Here is a 17,200-nt window from a genome sequence, read left to right as displayed (position 1 = left end):
TTCTGAATGTAATCACAAGGAAATAGCACACAAACTCAAATTGGCTTATAATCTCCAAAAGTGTCAAAATCATGAAAGTCAAAGGAAGACTGAATAACTATTCTAGAAATGAGACTAAAGAAACATGACAACTAAATGCACTGACAGATTCTGTACTGGATCTTGCTGCTAAAAACGACATTATTGGGGCAACTGGCTAAATCTGAATATAGCCTAAGAATCAATCACATGGTAAAAATGATCACTGTTAATCTGATCTTGATTGTGTGGATTTTGCTTATGTAAGAGAAATGTCCCTGTTTGTAGAAAATAGAACCTTACCATTATAAAATATTCAAGTAAGGGGATCCTGGATGGATCATCAGATGCAAACTAATTCTCTAATGTATCTTCCAATTTTCTAAAAAGTTTATGATTGTTTAAAACTAAAAAACAATATGGGAGGCATAGGTCCTCCTGATGCAGTAGTTCATCCATGGTTTAGCTTCCTGGAACAAAGCAGGTGAAGAAGGCTGAAAGGTGGATCTAGGTGGACAAAGGAAAGGTACCCCAGTTACTCCCCAGTGACCTCCTAATGTCCATTTGACACTGTTGCCTGTATACAACCTGCATGTGATGATCTCTTAAGAATTTGCTATTTTCTGTCCGTTCCCTGGTTCTTTCCCACACTCTTTCTTATCCACATCCTTTCATGAATATAAGTCTTTTATATAAGACTACATCTCGCAGTCTTACCAAATCCCATAGTTGACACCATAATCTACGTAGATGTTCTATGTAGCTATAATCTAACTCCAATTTCTTCAGTTTTAAAACTTGAATATGTAATTGCTTCTCGACATTTCTTATGTAGAAGCATCTCAACCCAACATGTTAAAACCAATCTTAATACCTATCCCACTACAGTGGGCATTGTTAATGGACTACCAAGATTCTCCCTCACCCCCAACTGCATATCCTCTAACACAACTTCCTAAAAACTAGATTTCTAAAGTGTCCTTAACCTCTCTCACAGTACACCATTTTACTTGAGGAGACAGTGAGCACACGAGGTTCAAGAATAGATCTAGCTGCTTTAAACCAATTTGCATATTACATTTCCTTAGCTAGAAGTGTTAAGAAGTGTTCATGTTATCTAAGTAGTACCATTAGAGTGAATCTTAGATCTTTTCCTTTAAACACTGGGACAGAAATATTTTCCCCATGAATATGAACCAAGAGGCAAGTACCCATTTTTTGATTCAGGTAACCATCCTACCACAAAGGGATTAGAATAGTACCAACAACAAAAAAAGACTATTTTTAAAATTAATTCATTAATAATGAAATGGGTTCTGGACAATAAGTGGATCCCAGGACCAACAACCAGAAACCCACTCTAACTTCTATCTTCCAATTACCTCAGTCAATAAATCCCTTTATATTTAAGTCAGTTTGAGTTTGATTTTGTTACTTTCAGTCTAATGTGTGAAGGAGAGTAAAATTAAATATAAAACTAGATGTGAAAATGGTATACAACAACTAGAAGTTAAAAAATATACATGTGTAATTTAGATATGATATAATGTGTGTATATATATGTATATATACGTGTGTGTGTGTGTGTGTGTGTGTGTGTGTGTGTTCTAGGATAAGCAGGCCTCTGTAAAAGAAAAAAAAAACTAGAAATATGGAAAAACAAAATACCAGACACATTGGCATAATGACAGTAGGCACTGGCAAGCAAGATAAATGGGAAACCTAGCTTCCATATTTTGGAGACATAATAACTGAATGATCCTCAGCTCTCTACAGTCCAGAGTCAGAGGCTGGTAGGGGCTGCTTCAGGGGAGAAATCTGGTAGAAATCTGGCAAAGGAAGGAAACGAGAAACCTGGGGCTTTCAAATTCTGTAAAAATATGTAAAGACAAGCTTTCGTACAAGCAAAATTGTGAGGTATTTCACGTAATTATAGTACTTTCTACTGAGTTCAAATAAATCTATGTAATCAGATTCTATTCACATTCCTTTCTACTCATTCTGGCCCAGAAAATGGTGGGATTCATCCCCATTCGGATATTCCTAAGCTGTCGTGAAACAGCACTTTTGGGAGCTTGCTGCATCAGGTCGCCTGCCCCTTTCTGATAGGAGAGAGGGCTCAGCTCACCTCCAACAAGGCACACAGACACAGAACTCTAAATTTCTCAGTATCGAATGTTGATAGGCCCACAGAGCCTTTCTGTCCTCCCAAGTCGCCCTAGATAAAATCTCCAGTTGCCTTCTGGACCTTTTACAACCTTATCCCTCAGGCAATCTGTCATATATTCCTACTTTTGTAGGTTGAAACTATGTCTGGAATTCAGTCCTTTCTTTTCATTTCCAAGGCCAATGCCCAAGGCCAGACCCTTATCTCACATCTCAACTACTGCAATTGTTTCTTACCCAGTCTCTCTTGTCTTATCTTTCTGCCTGTCCTATCCATCATTTACAGGGCTACTAGCTCCTAAGAGAAAATATGGAATGCATTTTATTTACCCCTTTTTTCTCCCCTATGTCCAGGCACAGAAATATTTGCTTAAATTATTCTATGCATCCCATTTCTCATTTGAAAAAAATCTCTGACAGTACCCAGTTTTCAAGAAAAGTTCAAAGAACTTAATATGCAACCACATCATGAGACATTGTAAACCATACTCCCCTGTAGAGGAATATCTCACCCCTCTGCCCCCACAGGGCGGTCCAATCACACTGAGCTACTAAATCTTCTCAAACACAAAAGAGCAGCAAATCTTTATAAATGATAGGCTCTTCCTCTACAAAATTCACTTTCCTTTGGCTATACTTACAAAACACCTATTAGTTTTTCAAGGCTCAACTTAAGTATCCTATCCACCATAAACTCTTCTCCAATACTAGTTTCAGATTAAATGTCATCATCCTCTGTGCCTTCAGAAGACTTTCTTTATACTACTATCTTGATGTTTAAGTTATTCTGCTACATCATCTGGGCCAGGTTTACCCAGTTACGAGACTTCTTACCTAGTAATGAGCTAAGTCAACTGTATTTCAGCATGAAGTTAGCTGTTATTTCCCCACAAGATTTATTCTAATATCCTCTGTATTTAGCAAAGTGTATACAGTACATAACACATGCTCGGTCAGGACAGCTTGAATAATTTACCAGTGGACTAAATGTGGTATGAGGACAGGCATTGTGCCTTATTCATTGACACTTCTTTTTTTTTTTTTTTTTCAACGTTTATTTATCTTTGGGACAGAGAGAGACAGAGCATGAACGGGGGAGGGGCAGAGAGAGAGGGAGACACAGAATCGGAAACAGGCTCCAGGCTCTGAGCCATCAGCCCAGAGCCTGACACAGGGCTCGAACTCACGGACCGCGAGATCGTGACCTGGCTGAAGTCGGACGCTTAACCGACTGCGCCACCCAGGCGCCCCCACTGACACTTCTTATAGTGACCAGAAAAAAATGAGGAACAGCAACTGCTGTTACAAGCTGAATAAAATACTGGGCTTAGAATGGCCTTCCGGGTTACCAAAATATTCAGCTAAGTCGAGGACAATTTGTCATTTCTTCATTCAAAAAGATTTACTGAGTATCTTTTACATGCTAAATCTTATTCCAGGAGCTGGGGATAGAATGGTAAGCACGAGAAACCACATGCACATTGAGGCAGAGGGAACAGTTCTGCAGCTTAGAGATCAGGCTCTCCCACCACCCCAAAATGAAGTTTTCCTTACCTCCTGAGCTCAGTTCTCAGCCACACAAATTTGAAACCCGTGAGTCATTAGTGCCTCCTCCCTATTTTATCAAGTGTTATTTGACAAAATGTAAAACTGCAACCACTGGATGACGATGGTGATGGTGATGATCACATGATCTTCCTCTTTAATTTCAGTGCTATTCTCCAAATCCAAGCCCTCATTTTGCCTTTTTGGAACAACTAAAATTGCTTCCTAACAACTCTTTCCACTTTTATGCTTCCCATCTCTAAATTTCCTTTCAATACTACCAGAACAATTTTCTTAAAAAGCAACAATCTTACTATATTATAGCTGTGCTCAAAAGCCCTCAATGGCTTTGCAAACACAGGGAGAACACTGTTCAGACTCTTTAGCCTCATACTCAAGGAATCTTCCAAAATTGACTTCCAATTTGTCTGTCCAGATTCTTTCACACTGTTCCTCCAACAATCTAGACTCCCACAAAATTAGCTTCTGATTTTATATCTTTGAACCTTTCACTTGGTACATTTCCATCCACCTTATTCAAATTCTGCCTACATCTCAAGGCCCAATTCAAGGACCTTAAATTTGTCTCTGATTTTTCCCTTCCACATAGGAAAGCTCAATATACTTTGTGCTTTCCCCTCTAAGCACACCTGCTTCTACCTCATATTTTGATTTTTCACAAATACAGCCTATGTATCCAACCAAAGCATATTTAATCATTAATAAATACTTCACAGGCACTTACTCACTTTCCATTACTCCAAAGCACCTAAAACATACCATATTGATAGTAAATATTAAACAAATTTCCATGGAACGAAAGCAAACTCTCAAACAGAAATGTACCCAAAATCAAAATAATCTTTTCCTAAATATGAACAATAATCTCCACCAAAAAGATACATTCGAGTGGTAGAAAACCATAGCTCATCACATTTTAAATATATATGAAAGGAGACAGCTAAGTTAGAAGAAAATAGAATCAAATAAAAAGCTAAGAAAATTTATTCAAAGTAATATGGAAATATTGAATCAATCTCACCCATTTCAGTATACGGATGTATCTCTCATTTTGCGATGCAAATACATAAACACACACACACACACACACACACACACACACACACACACACACACACACTATGTCCGTCAACTGGAAACTACACATGGTGTCAAAATTTATTGAAATAAGAATCACAAGGAAATTTTTCCTAGTTGCCATTTAATAACTTTTGTGAAATTTAATAAAAGTTTATGTGATGAAATATTTTTTCCTTTTCTTCTCTAAGGAAACAGCTTTAGATGATTGATGCCTGCTATTATGGGTCTATATTTGTATTTCCTTATTTTAGAGGCTTTTCAAAATACAAAAATAAACTTAAAGCATTTCCAGTTATACTAAAAAGAAAAAGATAAAAGGTGATTATTTATAGGCAATCATATTCATGATGATAGACTCTCAGAAGGCAACTGCAAACATAAATTTTAAATGCTTTTTGGAAAGAGTTGAGAATAAAAACATTTACATAATTTCTTAGAAACCCTGGCTTTTTATTGCTGCACTTCAATATTCCCTCCAGGCAAAGGAGCAGCTACTTCAAAGATTTATTTGATAATGGAATGTTTGATTTCTTTGTTTCCCCCTTCCAATGTGGAAAGGTCTGTTGTTTTCTCTCTACAGCAATGTGCTGTATTTTAAAATTTGAACTGGCTCTCTACTGATAATAAAAATGGCTCTGTTTTGGTAAATTAAAGAAACACACCAATGCTGGCAATGAATATATATATTATAAATACACTATATTTTTATAAAATGGTCCATCCATGTATCAGTCATCTTTGATAACAGAACTGCCATTTCACAATAATATATCTAGTGACTAATATCAAATGTCTAAAACTCCTACTTACCTGCCTATCCACTTCTGGGAGCAAAAGCAGGAGGTATTGTTGAAAATGCTGAGGTAAGGAAGCAAACGTATGTTTATTTATTAATGCCCTCAAGTTAGTGTTGACAAGAATAGATCCTGGGGTTTCTATGTCAATGTCCTCAGCTTTGGTCCATTTCAAGTGTCCTGTGATAAACAAGCAAGAGCATTAATTCCCTGTAGATTGGGAAAGACATGCACATGTACGTATACATATATGTACATATCAACCATATTCGATAGTATGTTTAATTCTGTCACTTTTAAAAGTGGCATTTCAGAAAAACTCTCCAAAGCTTCTTTGGGTTCCTGTCTTGTCTTAGTTGTCTTTTATTTTCACAATGTATACTTCACTCCATACCGTCCATATAGTTTTTGTAGATGCTACTCAAAGTAGCACCAGGTCTAGATAAGGAAGTATTTTAATTATGGTCTTCCAATTAACCAGAAGTGTAAAATACTGTGGGAGCATAAATGGTAACAACTACAATTTTTATAAATTCTATAAGACCTAGGATTAAGAACGGATCTATTAATTTTAACAGAGATACTGATAGCTAGCTGACAGCTGTGTGATTCCCCATGTATCAGGTGGAACACTAAGCACTGGGTTGTTTCAAAAGATTCCCATTCAGGGTAGTTGGAGGGTAACAATTTAAAAAGTGATTCTTTATAAAAAATACTAGCTTCGAGGTCTAAAACACCAATGCATTTTGAAGGATATTTTTACAACTCAAGGTACACTGACCTCCAACAGAAGGCTGTGTGTAGAGTTCACAACTCAAAATTATAACATACAAGAAAATAATCCACTGTAAGGAATAGTCAGTTGATGCATCAAACAGAAGAATTGCCACTTTCAGTTACGTGAGTTAAAAGAACACCTTGAATGTGAGTTGTTTTATCAGGGTATGTTTTAAATCAAGGGTCAGCAAATTATGGTCCATGAGCTATATCCAGTCCAATTTTTGTTTTGGTAAATAAAGTTTTACTGGAACACGGTAAATGCCCAATTGTTTAGCTACTGTCGAGGTCTGCCTTTGCACTACAATGCAGAATTGAAGAGCTGTGCCAGAAATAGCATGACCTGTATTTACTCTCTAGCCCTTAACAGAAAAAAAACTGTCAACTCTGGTTTTAAATAATTAGAGACAAAAGACAGAATAAAGCCATTATTAATAAACAGGAAACCATGATAAAAGAACAGGCAGCTTTGAAACAGAATCAGACAGAACGTCTAGAAATGAAAATTTAGTTCTTCAGTTAAAAAATGTAATGGACACAATAAAGAATTACTAAATAATTAAAATACAGAGTTAATGAAAATAGCTAGAATGGAGCATAAAAAAAAATGATGAGTCAAAAAACAGGATAGTGAAGAAATACGGGGATAGCATAAACAGTCAGAATGAACATCTATAGGAGTTTCAGAACAGTGGACAGAAGACCAGCAATATTTGAAGAGCTAATGACCAAAATTTTTAGAACTGAAAAAATGGCAAGAGTTCTCAGGTAAAGCGATACATCAAATCTCAAGAAGGACTAATACCCACTTTGGTCTGATGTGTTGACACTATAAAACACCGACAATAAAAAGGATATTATAAAACAATTTTAACAAAAATAAATTATGTCCAAAGAGATGACAATAAGAACACAGAAATCTTATGACTAAATAACAGATGGCAGTGGAGAAAATATCTTCAAAGGGCCAAGAGAGTGTGAGCTGCAATCTAGAATTTCATTAATAAGAAGGTCTCTCAAAAATGGCAATGATGGCAATGAGAAAAGAACATTTTTGTATCCAAAATGGAAAGTATCCTTTAGAGAATCTCACTAAATAATCAGTAGTGGATATTCTCAACAAACGAAAAATTAAATCGAAGAAGGAATGAACGGGTTGCAGAAACAATGGTAAACTAAAAGACTAATAGATCAGAGCAACTCCAAGTAAATATTAATAGTGAAAAATAATACTAATAATTAGTAAGAGTTAAGTAAAGAAAATAAATAAGTTAAAGAGGAAATAAATTGGAAAATAACTGCATGCAAGATGTGAAGATGTGATTGAAATAAGAGCACTATCAAACCCTGGCATTATTTGAGAAGGAAGAGGACAATAGCCTAGTTCTTTACTTGGTTAAAATTGTATAGATCTCACAGTTCACAAGTATGAGCCCCGCATCGGGCTCTGTGCTGACAGGTCAGAACCTGGAGCTAGTTTCAGAACAGGAGCTAGTGTCTCCTTCCCCCTCTCACGCTCTGTCTCTCTCTTTCAAAAATAAATAAACCGTAAAAAAAAAAAAAAAAAAAGAAAAAAAAAGAAAAAAAAAACCTCTATAGGTAACCACTAGAGGCAATTAAAAAGAATGATAACTTCCAAATAAATGCATGGAAGGAAATCTCAATGAATCAAATGGAAGGCATAAAAGTAGAAAAACAATAAAAATTAAGTCCAACAAAATCAAAATAATATAAATGGATTTTCATACTTGATTTACAAAGTAATGCAATCCACCTATGTGATGCTTACAAGAAATATACTTAATGATCATGAGGAATGGATGAAAATGAAATAAAGACATACTAGCCAGAGACTCAAAACAACAAAATAATACAACAATATTAACATCAGACAAGATACACAAAGGTAGAAAACCTTATTGGGGATGAGAAAGAGCACTCCTTAAGTATAAAAGGAATAATTCACTGAGAAGATATAATGACCTTAAATCTGCATCCATTTAAGCAGCACATCATTCAAAAACTAAAACTGAGAGAATTAAAAAGAGAAAGTGCCATTACACAATGCTAGTGAGAAGTCTCCTACCAGAAACTGAGACATCAGACAAAAAAACTTGTCTTAATACAGAGAACTTTAACAACTCAATAATCAATGTTGAACTAATGAATTTAACATAGGTCACTGCACTGAGCTGTTAGAGAAAGCAATGTTTTGTCAGCACTCAAGGAACAGTAAAACAAACAAACCTGACCTATGAGTCTCCATAAATACTGATGAACAATATAAAAACTTCATCTAATTAGGTAGCAATAACACAAACACAGCAACTCTCCAATCCTCCCATACCCATTATTTGGACATTCAAAAGCATACTTTTAAGTATTTCATAAGTAAAAGAAAAACAATTCCATGGAAATTAGAAAAAATTTGGATTCTAAATGACAATGCCAAAATTTGTGAAACACAGCTCGATTTAAAGGTAAATTTTACCAATTATAGAACAGAAAAAGAATTGAAAATTCAAAGTTAAGTGTACAAATGAACTATGCAAAAACTTGAAAAAAAAGGATTACAAAAATAAGAGTATACATTCATGAAACAGAAGGACAATGAAGACCATAAACAACCAAAAAAGGGTTTTATGTCTCTTTTTTTTTTATTAGGCTAATAAAATAGATATACTTCTGGTGAGAGATCAAATAAATAAAGAGGAATGAATGGTAGGGCCATAAATCTAGATATAGCATACAAGGCAGATATAATGAAAAAGAGGTGTTAAGTGGTATAATACTATGAATTTATCCAATATCTTTGAAGACTTTTTAAGTTTATAAATACTCAAATTCAAAATAGAAATCCTGAATAAATTTGCAAAACCCTTTAAAAAAATGGATAATTAGGCAACCTCCCCTACCCCACATACACACCAAACACATAAACAGCTCTAAAGATGACTTTTACCAAAACATTAAGGAGCTCTCTTAGCACTTCATTTTGTACATATTCCAGGGAATAGGTAAAGAAACAAAGATTTCCAATTCACTTCATGAAGTTAATATAACCCTTTATTCCAAAATAAGGACAGGGGTGCCTAGGTGGCTCAGTCAGTTAAGCATCTGACTCTTGGTTTCAGCTCAGGTCATGATCTCACGGTTCGTGAGTCTGAGCCCTGTGTCAGACTCCACGCTGACAGTGTGGAATCTGCTTGGGATTCTCTCTCTCCCTCTCTGTGCCCCTCCCCTGCTTGCTCGCTCTCTCACTCTCACGCTCTCTCTCTCTCTCAAAATAACAAACTTAAAAAAATAACTGGGCGCAGGGGTGGCTCAGTCGGTTGAGTGTCCGACTTTGGCTCAAGTCACGATCTCACAGGTCATGAGTTCGAGCCCCGCATCGGGCTCTGTGCTGACAGCTCAGAGCCTGGAGCCTGCCTCAGATTCTGTGTCTCCCTCTCTCTCTGCCTCTAACCCACTGGAATTCTGTCTCTCAAAAATAAACAAACATTAAAAAAAAAAAAAAAAGAACAAGGCCAGTATAAGAGAATATTCAGCCAACCCCACTTACAAAGACACAAAAAGGGTACAAAAGTTGTATCATTTAAAAAAAACCTAAAGCAAATCTGACATTTATTTAGTCAAGGAGATAGGTATAGAGGTGTCTGCTTTATTCGTACTGTATCTGTATTTTTCTGTATGTTTGGTCTTTCACAATTAAAAGAAAAAAAGTCCACAAGGAGAAAAGAATTAGGGAGAAGTTTCTGTTCTCAGCAACGGAGGCAAAAGCAAAACCTAGAGACAAAAAGGGTGACAAATGTAGGAAAGGAGTCTACTTAATTCTCATTTATGGCCTACATATTCTCATATGAAGGAGTTGAGGTCATTTACCAAGAGTGATTCTGACTGGGAGGAAGGTTGGGAAAATGAGAGAATTATAAGACTTTGAACCATGTTATAAGGAATATGAGAAGCAGGACCTTTGTGGTTGGTTACTATTTAGTATGGTTCAAAATCTTTAAGAATATCATTGATGAAAGAAGATTCAGAGAGGTATATAATCTTTTATGACAAACCCAAAAGATCTATTTCAAAGATGTCCAACTAAGCAAGAATATGTTCTATAATTTTGGAACAAAGACAGAGCAGAGAAACTTCTTGCTAAATTTGTAGCCATACAGGATGTTTAATTCCATTTTAATTATCCTCACACACTTACTCTTAATTGGCTTAAGAACAATCCAATTATATCTGATTGTCTTATCTCATTAAAGCTGGTACCTCATCTCCCTACAGCATTCAGAGAAAGAAAAAGATGTCATTTTAGTGTCTAATTCCTGGACACTAGAGACTATAAAGTAGCTGCAGTCTGGAGAAGGAGGGATGAGAAGCATCAGCCGCCAAACTGCCAAAGTGAGAGTCTATGACATACACAAAGACACTAGGCTGGCCGCATGATAAAAATCATGGGGAAATACATCCAATCGGGTCAGGGAAATTCTCTATTATTTTGCCCAAGGGGAGTTCAAAGACCACCAATCTGAGTAAAGGCTGCTGACTGGAGCAGTTGATCAATGGGTAGTCTGTTGGCTTGAAGACTCCTATTTCGAAGAAGGGAACCCACAGAGAACTTATGCATAAAATGCACAGAGACACAGACATAACACTAACCCAGAGGGAAGAGGCACATGCAAGAAGCAGACCAGGGTCTTTCGTTAGAAGAGGCACTGCCCAAAGAAATACAAAAAGTTCAAAATGAAAGAGTTCTTTATTGTCGCAAAGAAATAAGAGAGGAATGATTCTAAAAGAGCACAGAGAATAAAAACAGCCGTTCAAAGAGTCAGTGTAAGGTAGAGGGGATGGAGAGAAATTATCAGAGGACAAAAGCTAATCATCTACAATGTGATTCAATGTAAACTTCACAAATGAGGCAATTGTATAAAAAAGTCTATCAACTAGCGCTGAATCTATTAAAATATAGTACTGACATTAAAAAACTATGGGGATTATTGTTAAAAAACAGAATATAAATGTTAACAATGTTGATGTTTAAAAATAATAAAACTAACAAAAATATGGGGTAGGAGGGACTATAATTATTCCCCTGTCCTTTATACTATATTGTCCAAAATTATAACGAGTAATCAAAAAAATCAGTTTTTCATGGTTTAATATCTTTGGAGACAACTTGTAGAAATGAACGTATCTTGTGGCAATGTTTAGCAATTTTGTTTTTCTGGTTTTATTTCTGTTCTTTTTATTATTCAGCTAAAATTAATTAAATTTAGCACTTTTAATTAAAATGGTTAATACAGTTTTCCTAAGATGATCTCTGGCTGCAGATACACATTAAGCAATGTAAAATCACCTTCTTCCACCAGGTGAGGATAAGAGAAATCTGAGTTAGAAGAGGTCCTTCACCCGACTCTGCTGGCACCCTGATCTCAGACTTTCAGCCTCTAGAATTCGAGTTAAGAGGCCAGAGTAGTAGGAGGACTCTATGCTTGCCTCGTAACTTGAACACTTTTAGATAAATAACTGGATCATTCTGAACACCCAGGAAATCTGTCTAAGGACCTACAGAACAAGCTGCATGACCAAGAGGAGAGAAGAGGCCACATGGTGGAGGGTAGGTGGTGAGGAGATGTGATTTGGGGGAGAAAGGGATCATGGGTACTGCGGAGAGGAGGGAGCCCTGATCACGGAGAGAGGAGACAGAGAAAAAGACAGAGGGAGCATCGCACAGGGGCTCACACAAGGAAAACTCTTCTCCAATGCCACTGACTGGAAAATGAGAGGGGCTGATTATCTTCAGTGTTTACAACCAGCAGAGCTCCAAGACTGGAGCTTCAGAGTTCTGCACCATGGATGGTATGGAGCCAGCAGGCACTGCAGTGCTTCTGTGGAGAAGGCAGGCAGAAGCCCAGGAGTAGATGATGCGGTCTGAGGATCCCCTGGGACACACTGGTCGAGATGTTTCCCCTTCTTGGAGTGCATCTGGGAGAGGTGGCATTGCCACACAGGGGACAAAAGAACTGGCAGGCACCATCGTGCTGCCCCATTCATTGGCACAGGCATAGTGATACCTGCTGAGGGTGGCTAAGCTGGACTCGGGCTTTTTGCTGTGCTTTCCTCTGAACTCCAAGCTCCTGCGTGTTGGTGCGACTGCCCTTCTAGGATAAACCAGCATCAGCTCCGCAGTGGCATGACCTTCCCCCAGAGGACCAGCACGGTCTGAGCCACGCTGGATCCCTAAAGTTCGGAGTTTTGAAACTCACCAGCAGGTCTGATAAAACATGGGTTTACTGTGCTGCTAAGCGAGCAGACGGCCCTGACACAAATGTCTCAGGTTGCTGGGACTCACGAGGGGAGACCGTCTGCTCTCCTGTGAGGACTTTTCAGACAGTGGCGGGTGTGAACTCACTGGGGACAATGGAGAGGGCTGCTGCCATTCTTCTCCCCTGCCCATCGGCATGACCGAACGATAGCGACCAGCCCAGCACCCACAGTGGAGGCCAGAGCCACTTAAACCAAGCCCTGTCCCCCTGCACTCTGCAGGTGCTTCTTTACTAGGGCAAATGAGTGTGAGACACAGAGCAGCAGGTTCCTCGCCCAGAAGAGCAGCACAAACTCCTACCAAGCCTGCTCACCACAGACTGCTGTAAAGCTTCAGCTCTAGTGGCAACAGATTAGGCCTCTTAACAAGCAGACCAGAACACACCTAGTTAAGATGTGGCACATTCTGGATAAGGTCCAAACACTGCCCACTGCAGGCAAGGAGACGTTCTCCAAAGGACTGACCTCAGAGAAAGAGCAGCCCAACCACAGAACATAGCATACACCAGAAACATCTCCTAAAGCACCAGGCCCTGAGAAGTATAGGACCTCTTCTTAATGAAGCCATTACTCCCGGGAGCAGGAAACACAGGCTCTCCCAACACAGCGAAGAAGACAAAGGCCTAGACAAAGTGCCAATATTTTTTCCACCTGTTCCAACTCACCATGTTATCGTATCCACTCCATCAGAGAGATACTCAGGGAAATATTCTCAAAATTTCCATACATAACCACAGTCAAGAACAAAAAATAACCAAGAGAAGACAAAAAAAACCCTAAGTCCCAAGTAATGGCCTCCCATTCTGAGTGATGCATTTCTTTTAAGTTTACTTATTTATTCTGAGAGAGAGTGCATGAGAGAAACAGAAAGAGGCGGGGGGGGGGGGGAGGGAAAGAGAGAGAGAGAGAGAGAGAGAGAGAGAGAGAGAGAGAATGAATGAATCCCAAGCAGGCTCTGTGCTGTCAGCAAGAGCTTGAAGTGGGGATTGATCTCCCAACTGTGAGGTCATGACCTGAGCCCAAATCAAGAGTCAGACATTTAACTGACTGAGCCACTGGGTGCCCCATGATAAATTTCTCATAAAAGTTTCAACACTGGGAACACTGGGGTGCCTGGGTGGCTCAGTTGGTTTGAGCATCTGACTTCAGTTCAGGTCATGATGTCACCGTTCATGAGTTCACGCCCTGCCATTGGGTGCTGTGCTGACAGCCTGGAGCCTGCTTTGGATTCTCTGTCTCCCTCCCTCTCTGCCCTTTCCCTGCTTGCTTACGCATGCTCTCCCTCAAAAACAAACACTAAAAAAAAAAAACCATTTAAAACAAAAAAGCTTCAACCTCACCATCAGAAGAACTAGAATGACTGGGGGATACTAAAGCTCAATTATTTTTTATTGTGGGCTCCTAACCCTCTCCAGGGAAACTGGCATATGAAGGGACCTGACAGAGGTCTATGGTGCTTTCTTACTGCCCTGTCCTCAGGGAAGCACACCAGAATCCCTTGTGCCCCGGGCTACATGCATGAGCTTCCAAGACCCCGGAGACATCTATACCTGAATAGGGTGACTATCTTGTAGTTTGACTAGTTAAGTAATTGCTAGACAGCAAAAGGAAGCACCTAGGGGACAATCAGAAGAACTGTGTATCCTGCTAAGGAAATCTCACGATAAGGATGACAATTGAGAGTGGATTTGGACTGGATTTACTTTAAGTTAGAACAGACTTACACCATTTGTTTTAATTCAGAATGATAGCAACAGGAGTTTTATACATTTACTGCCACCTAGAGAAGGCAAAGATAGTTAAAACTAAATGTCTAAAACTGTATGAATTAGAGGTCTAGCTCTGATGGGGAAAACGCTCTTCCTGTCTGGCTGGCTCCTGGGTGTTGGCTGGGTTCATCTTTCCTTGCACTGGTTCTGCAACTCTACAAGAATGACCGGAACCCCAGGAGCACAGGACCATTTTTATTGAAGGATATGTAAGTATGCTGAAGCCTGTAGGATGCCTCATTCATCCAAACTTACAAACCCATTCAGCTACTTATAAATAATCCACTCAAACCTTATCCAGCACCTGCTAAACCAGAGGCATATAATGGGTGTGTGAGGACCTCAAAGACAGACATGAAGGTCCCTATTCCCAAGGAATTAACAACTTAGCGGCAAAGAGGGAAGAGCAAAATACAAATAAATATGCCTGAAGAACTATTCAATACCATCCTGATTCTAAAATGCTTCACAGCATGGAGAATTTTTTACTCTGTAAGATTCCTAAAGTCACAGAACATCAAAAATATTTTGTAAAGTTTTTATTTATTTTGAGGGAGAGCCAGCATGCATGAGAGCTGGGAAGGGGCAGAGAGAGAGGGAGAGGAAGAGTCCCAAGCAGGCTCCATGGTGTCAGGGCAGAGCCCGATGCCGGGCTTGAATTCATGAACTGTGAGATCATGACCTGAGCCAAAGCCAGACACTTAATCGACAACTGACTGAGCCACCTAGGCGCCCCCAAAACATTACTTTCTTAAAAAGACGTGGGTCATTGTCTAGAAATGGTTACATTAAGGCTCTTTCTTTTATTTCATTTACATTTTTTCACTGTTTATTTTACAGGAGGCTTCATAGCACTGCTGACTTCACTTGCACAGGATAAGCTATTTAACCCTGTTTGCTGGTTAGTCATCAGTCACCTTTCTTTCCCTGTAATCAGCTTATTTTTGACAGTTTTTTACCTTAATTGACTTAATTTTAAGTGCTATCTTCTTCCTCCATCTGCTTGATTTTACAGGATCAGCCAGGATGTCTTAAGAGTGGCTAGCTTTCGCTTCATGTGTAACTAGTGTAGCTGCATTTGAACACTGACAGCAGACTCATCCTGTCACAGAGTGTCCTGCTGCTCCTCAGTGGGGCCTACAGGTCCAGGGCATGGGCTAGATGATTTGACATAGATAGCCAACATAATGGTCAAGTCCAGAGTACGGGCTAGATGATTTGATATTCAGATACCCAACATAATGGTCAAGTCCAGAGTACAGGCTAGATGATTTGACATTCAGATACGCAACATAACGGTTTAGACTCTGGAGTTAGCTATGTCTTGGCTTTTATCTTAGCCATGTCATTTACGGGAAGCCTCCTTAACCCTTGGGGCCTCAGCTTCTTCAGCTGAAAAATGAACATAATTCCACTGTACATAACTGAAGGCAGTATTGAATGAGATAACTTCTGTCAAAATACCTAGACCATGGCATTAAATATGGGCAGTGAACATTATTTCACTTCTACATTCTTTCAATGATGTAGCTTCATTATTCTACTACTTTGCAGTCTTAAAAAAAAGGTTAAAAAGAACTCGGTGGTCTTCTTTATCACCTTTTTAATTTGCTAGCAAGCCAGCTGAAATATTCTGACAACACAATTTTTAACATGTAAGATGTTTACTGCCATGTAGGGCTTCTAGGTAACAATAGCCAGAATACAAGAGATCCTGACTAAAGACCTGAACACCTGACAGGATCCTGATCACCTCTCCACTTGAGGTGATACACACTCCACTTGACTTCCAGTACTGAAGTTAGCTAAGTAATTAAATAGGGTGGCCCCTGTGCCTTGAATTTTCTTAAACTCATGATATGGCATTGGCTTTACTGAGGTTGGTAGCAGGCCATTTTTAACTGAAGGTCACTGACTTTTAAATTACTTACGATACAATAACATGACTTTTTTTTTAGTACATTCTTTACATGTCACTCTCCCGGTATAGTTTCCTATTTTAGAAACTACTTCTATTAAATTACAAACTTTACAACACCCAAAAGACTAGAAAACAAAACAAAACAAAAAAAAGCCCATCAGTATATATGTAACTGAGGTTATACACAAACACATATTCATGCATTGGGGCTACACAAAAATTATAAAATTATTTAGCCTTGGAAATAATGCAAAAGAGGTAATTATACTACATGCCAAGAATGTAAAACAAAAATAAATTCTGCTTCCCCAAAGAGATCTTATCTAAAGATATATAAATCCTATTCAAAGACTTTTTATTGAAAGCAACAGGGTGCCAGGCTGGCTCAGTTGGTAGAGCATGAGACTCTTGATCTTGGGGTCATGAGTTTGAGCCCCATGTTGGGCGGAGAGATTACTTTAAAAAGTTAAAAAGAAAGAAAGAAAGAAAGAAAGAAAGCAAGCAAGCAAGAAAGCAAGCAAGCAAGCTCCCAGGATTTAGCAAAATTCCTGGTATATATGATTGATAGGCAATCAATAAACCCAGATCAATAAACCTTTCCTACAAAGTTACTAACCTGAACTTTATTCTATATGTAAATATAGAATCAAGTTATAAAGTTAAACACTTGCTTGAATTCTATAAACACATGAACTGCAAATAAGAATTACCCTAAGTTGCCAAGAAAGTAAGTGGCAGAACCAATAAAAAAGTTCAGGTCAGTAACTTTGTAGTTTCTACCA

At 38.4% G+C, this 17,200-nt stretch overlaps 1 protein-coding gene across 2 annotated transcripts in view; it reads right to left on the bottom strand.

Annotated features, from left to right (window-relative positions):
* The window catches only part of ASXL3 (ASXL transcriptional regulator 3), a 180,430-nt gene that overhangs the window by 65,026 nt on the left and 98,204 nt on the right, over positions 1-17,200 (bottom strand). For both annotated transcript variants that reach the window (XM_043558560.1, XM_043558561.1), the window contains one exon: positions 5,641-5,804. In XM_043558560.1, coding sequence (XP_043414495.1) covers positions 5,641-5,804 — 164 coding nt within the window. The remainder of the gene's footprint in view (positions 1-5,640; positions 5,805-17,200) is intronic.

Source organism: Prionailurus bengalensis, chromosome D3, assembly GCF_016509475.1.
Source record: "Prionailurus bengalensis isolate Pbe53 chromosome D3, Fcat_Pben_1.1_paternal_pri, whole genome shotgun sequence".
Taxonomy (NCBI): domain Eukaryota; kingdom Metazoa; phylum Chordata; class Mammalia; order Carnivora; family Felidae; genus Prionailurus; species Prionailurus bengalensis.
Note: the sequence above shows the minus strand (reverse complement) of the source record. Positions and strands in the feature narration are given on the sequence as shown.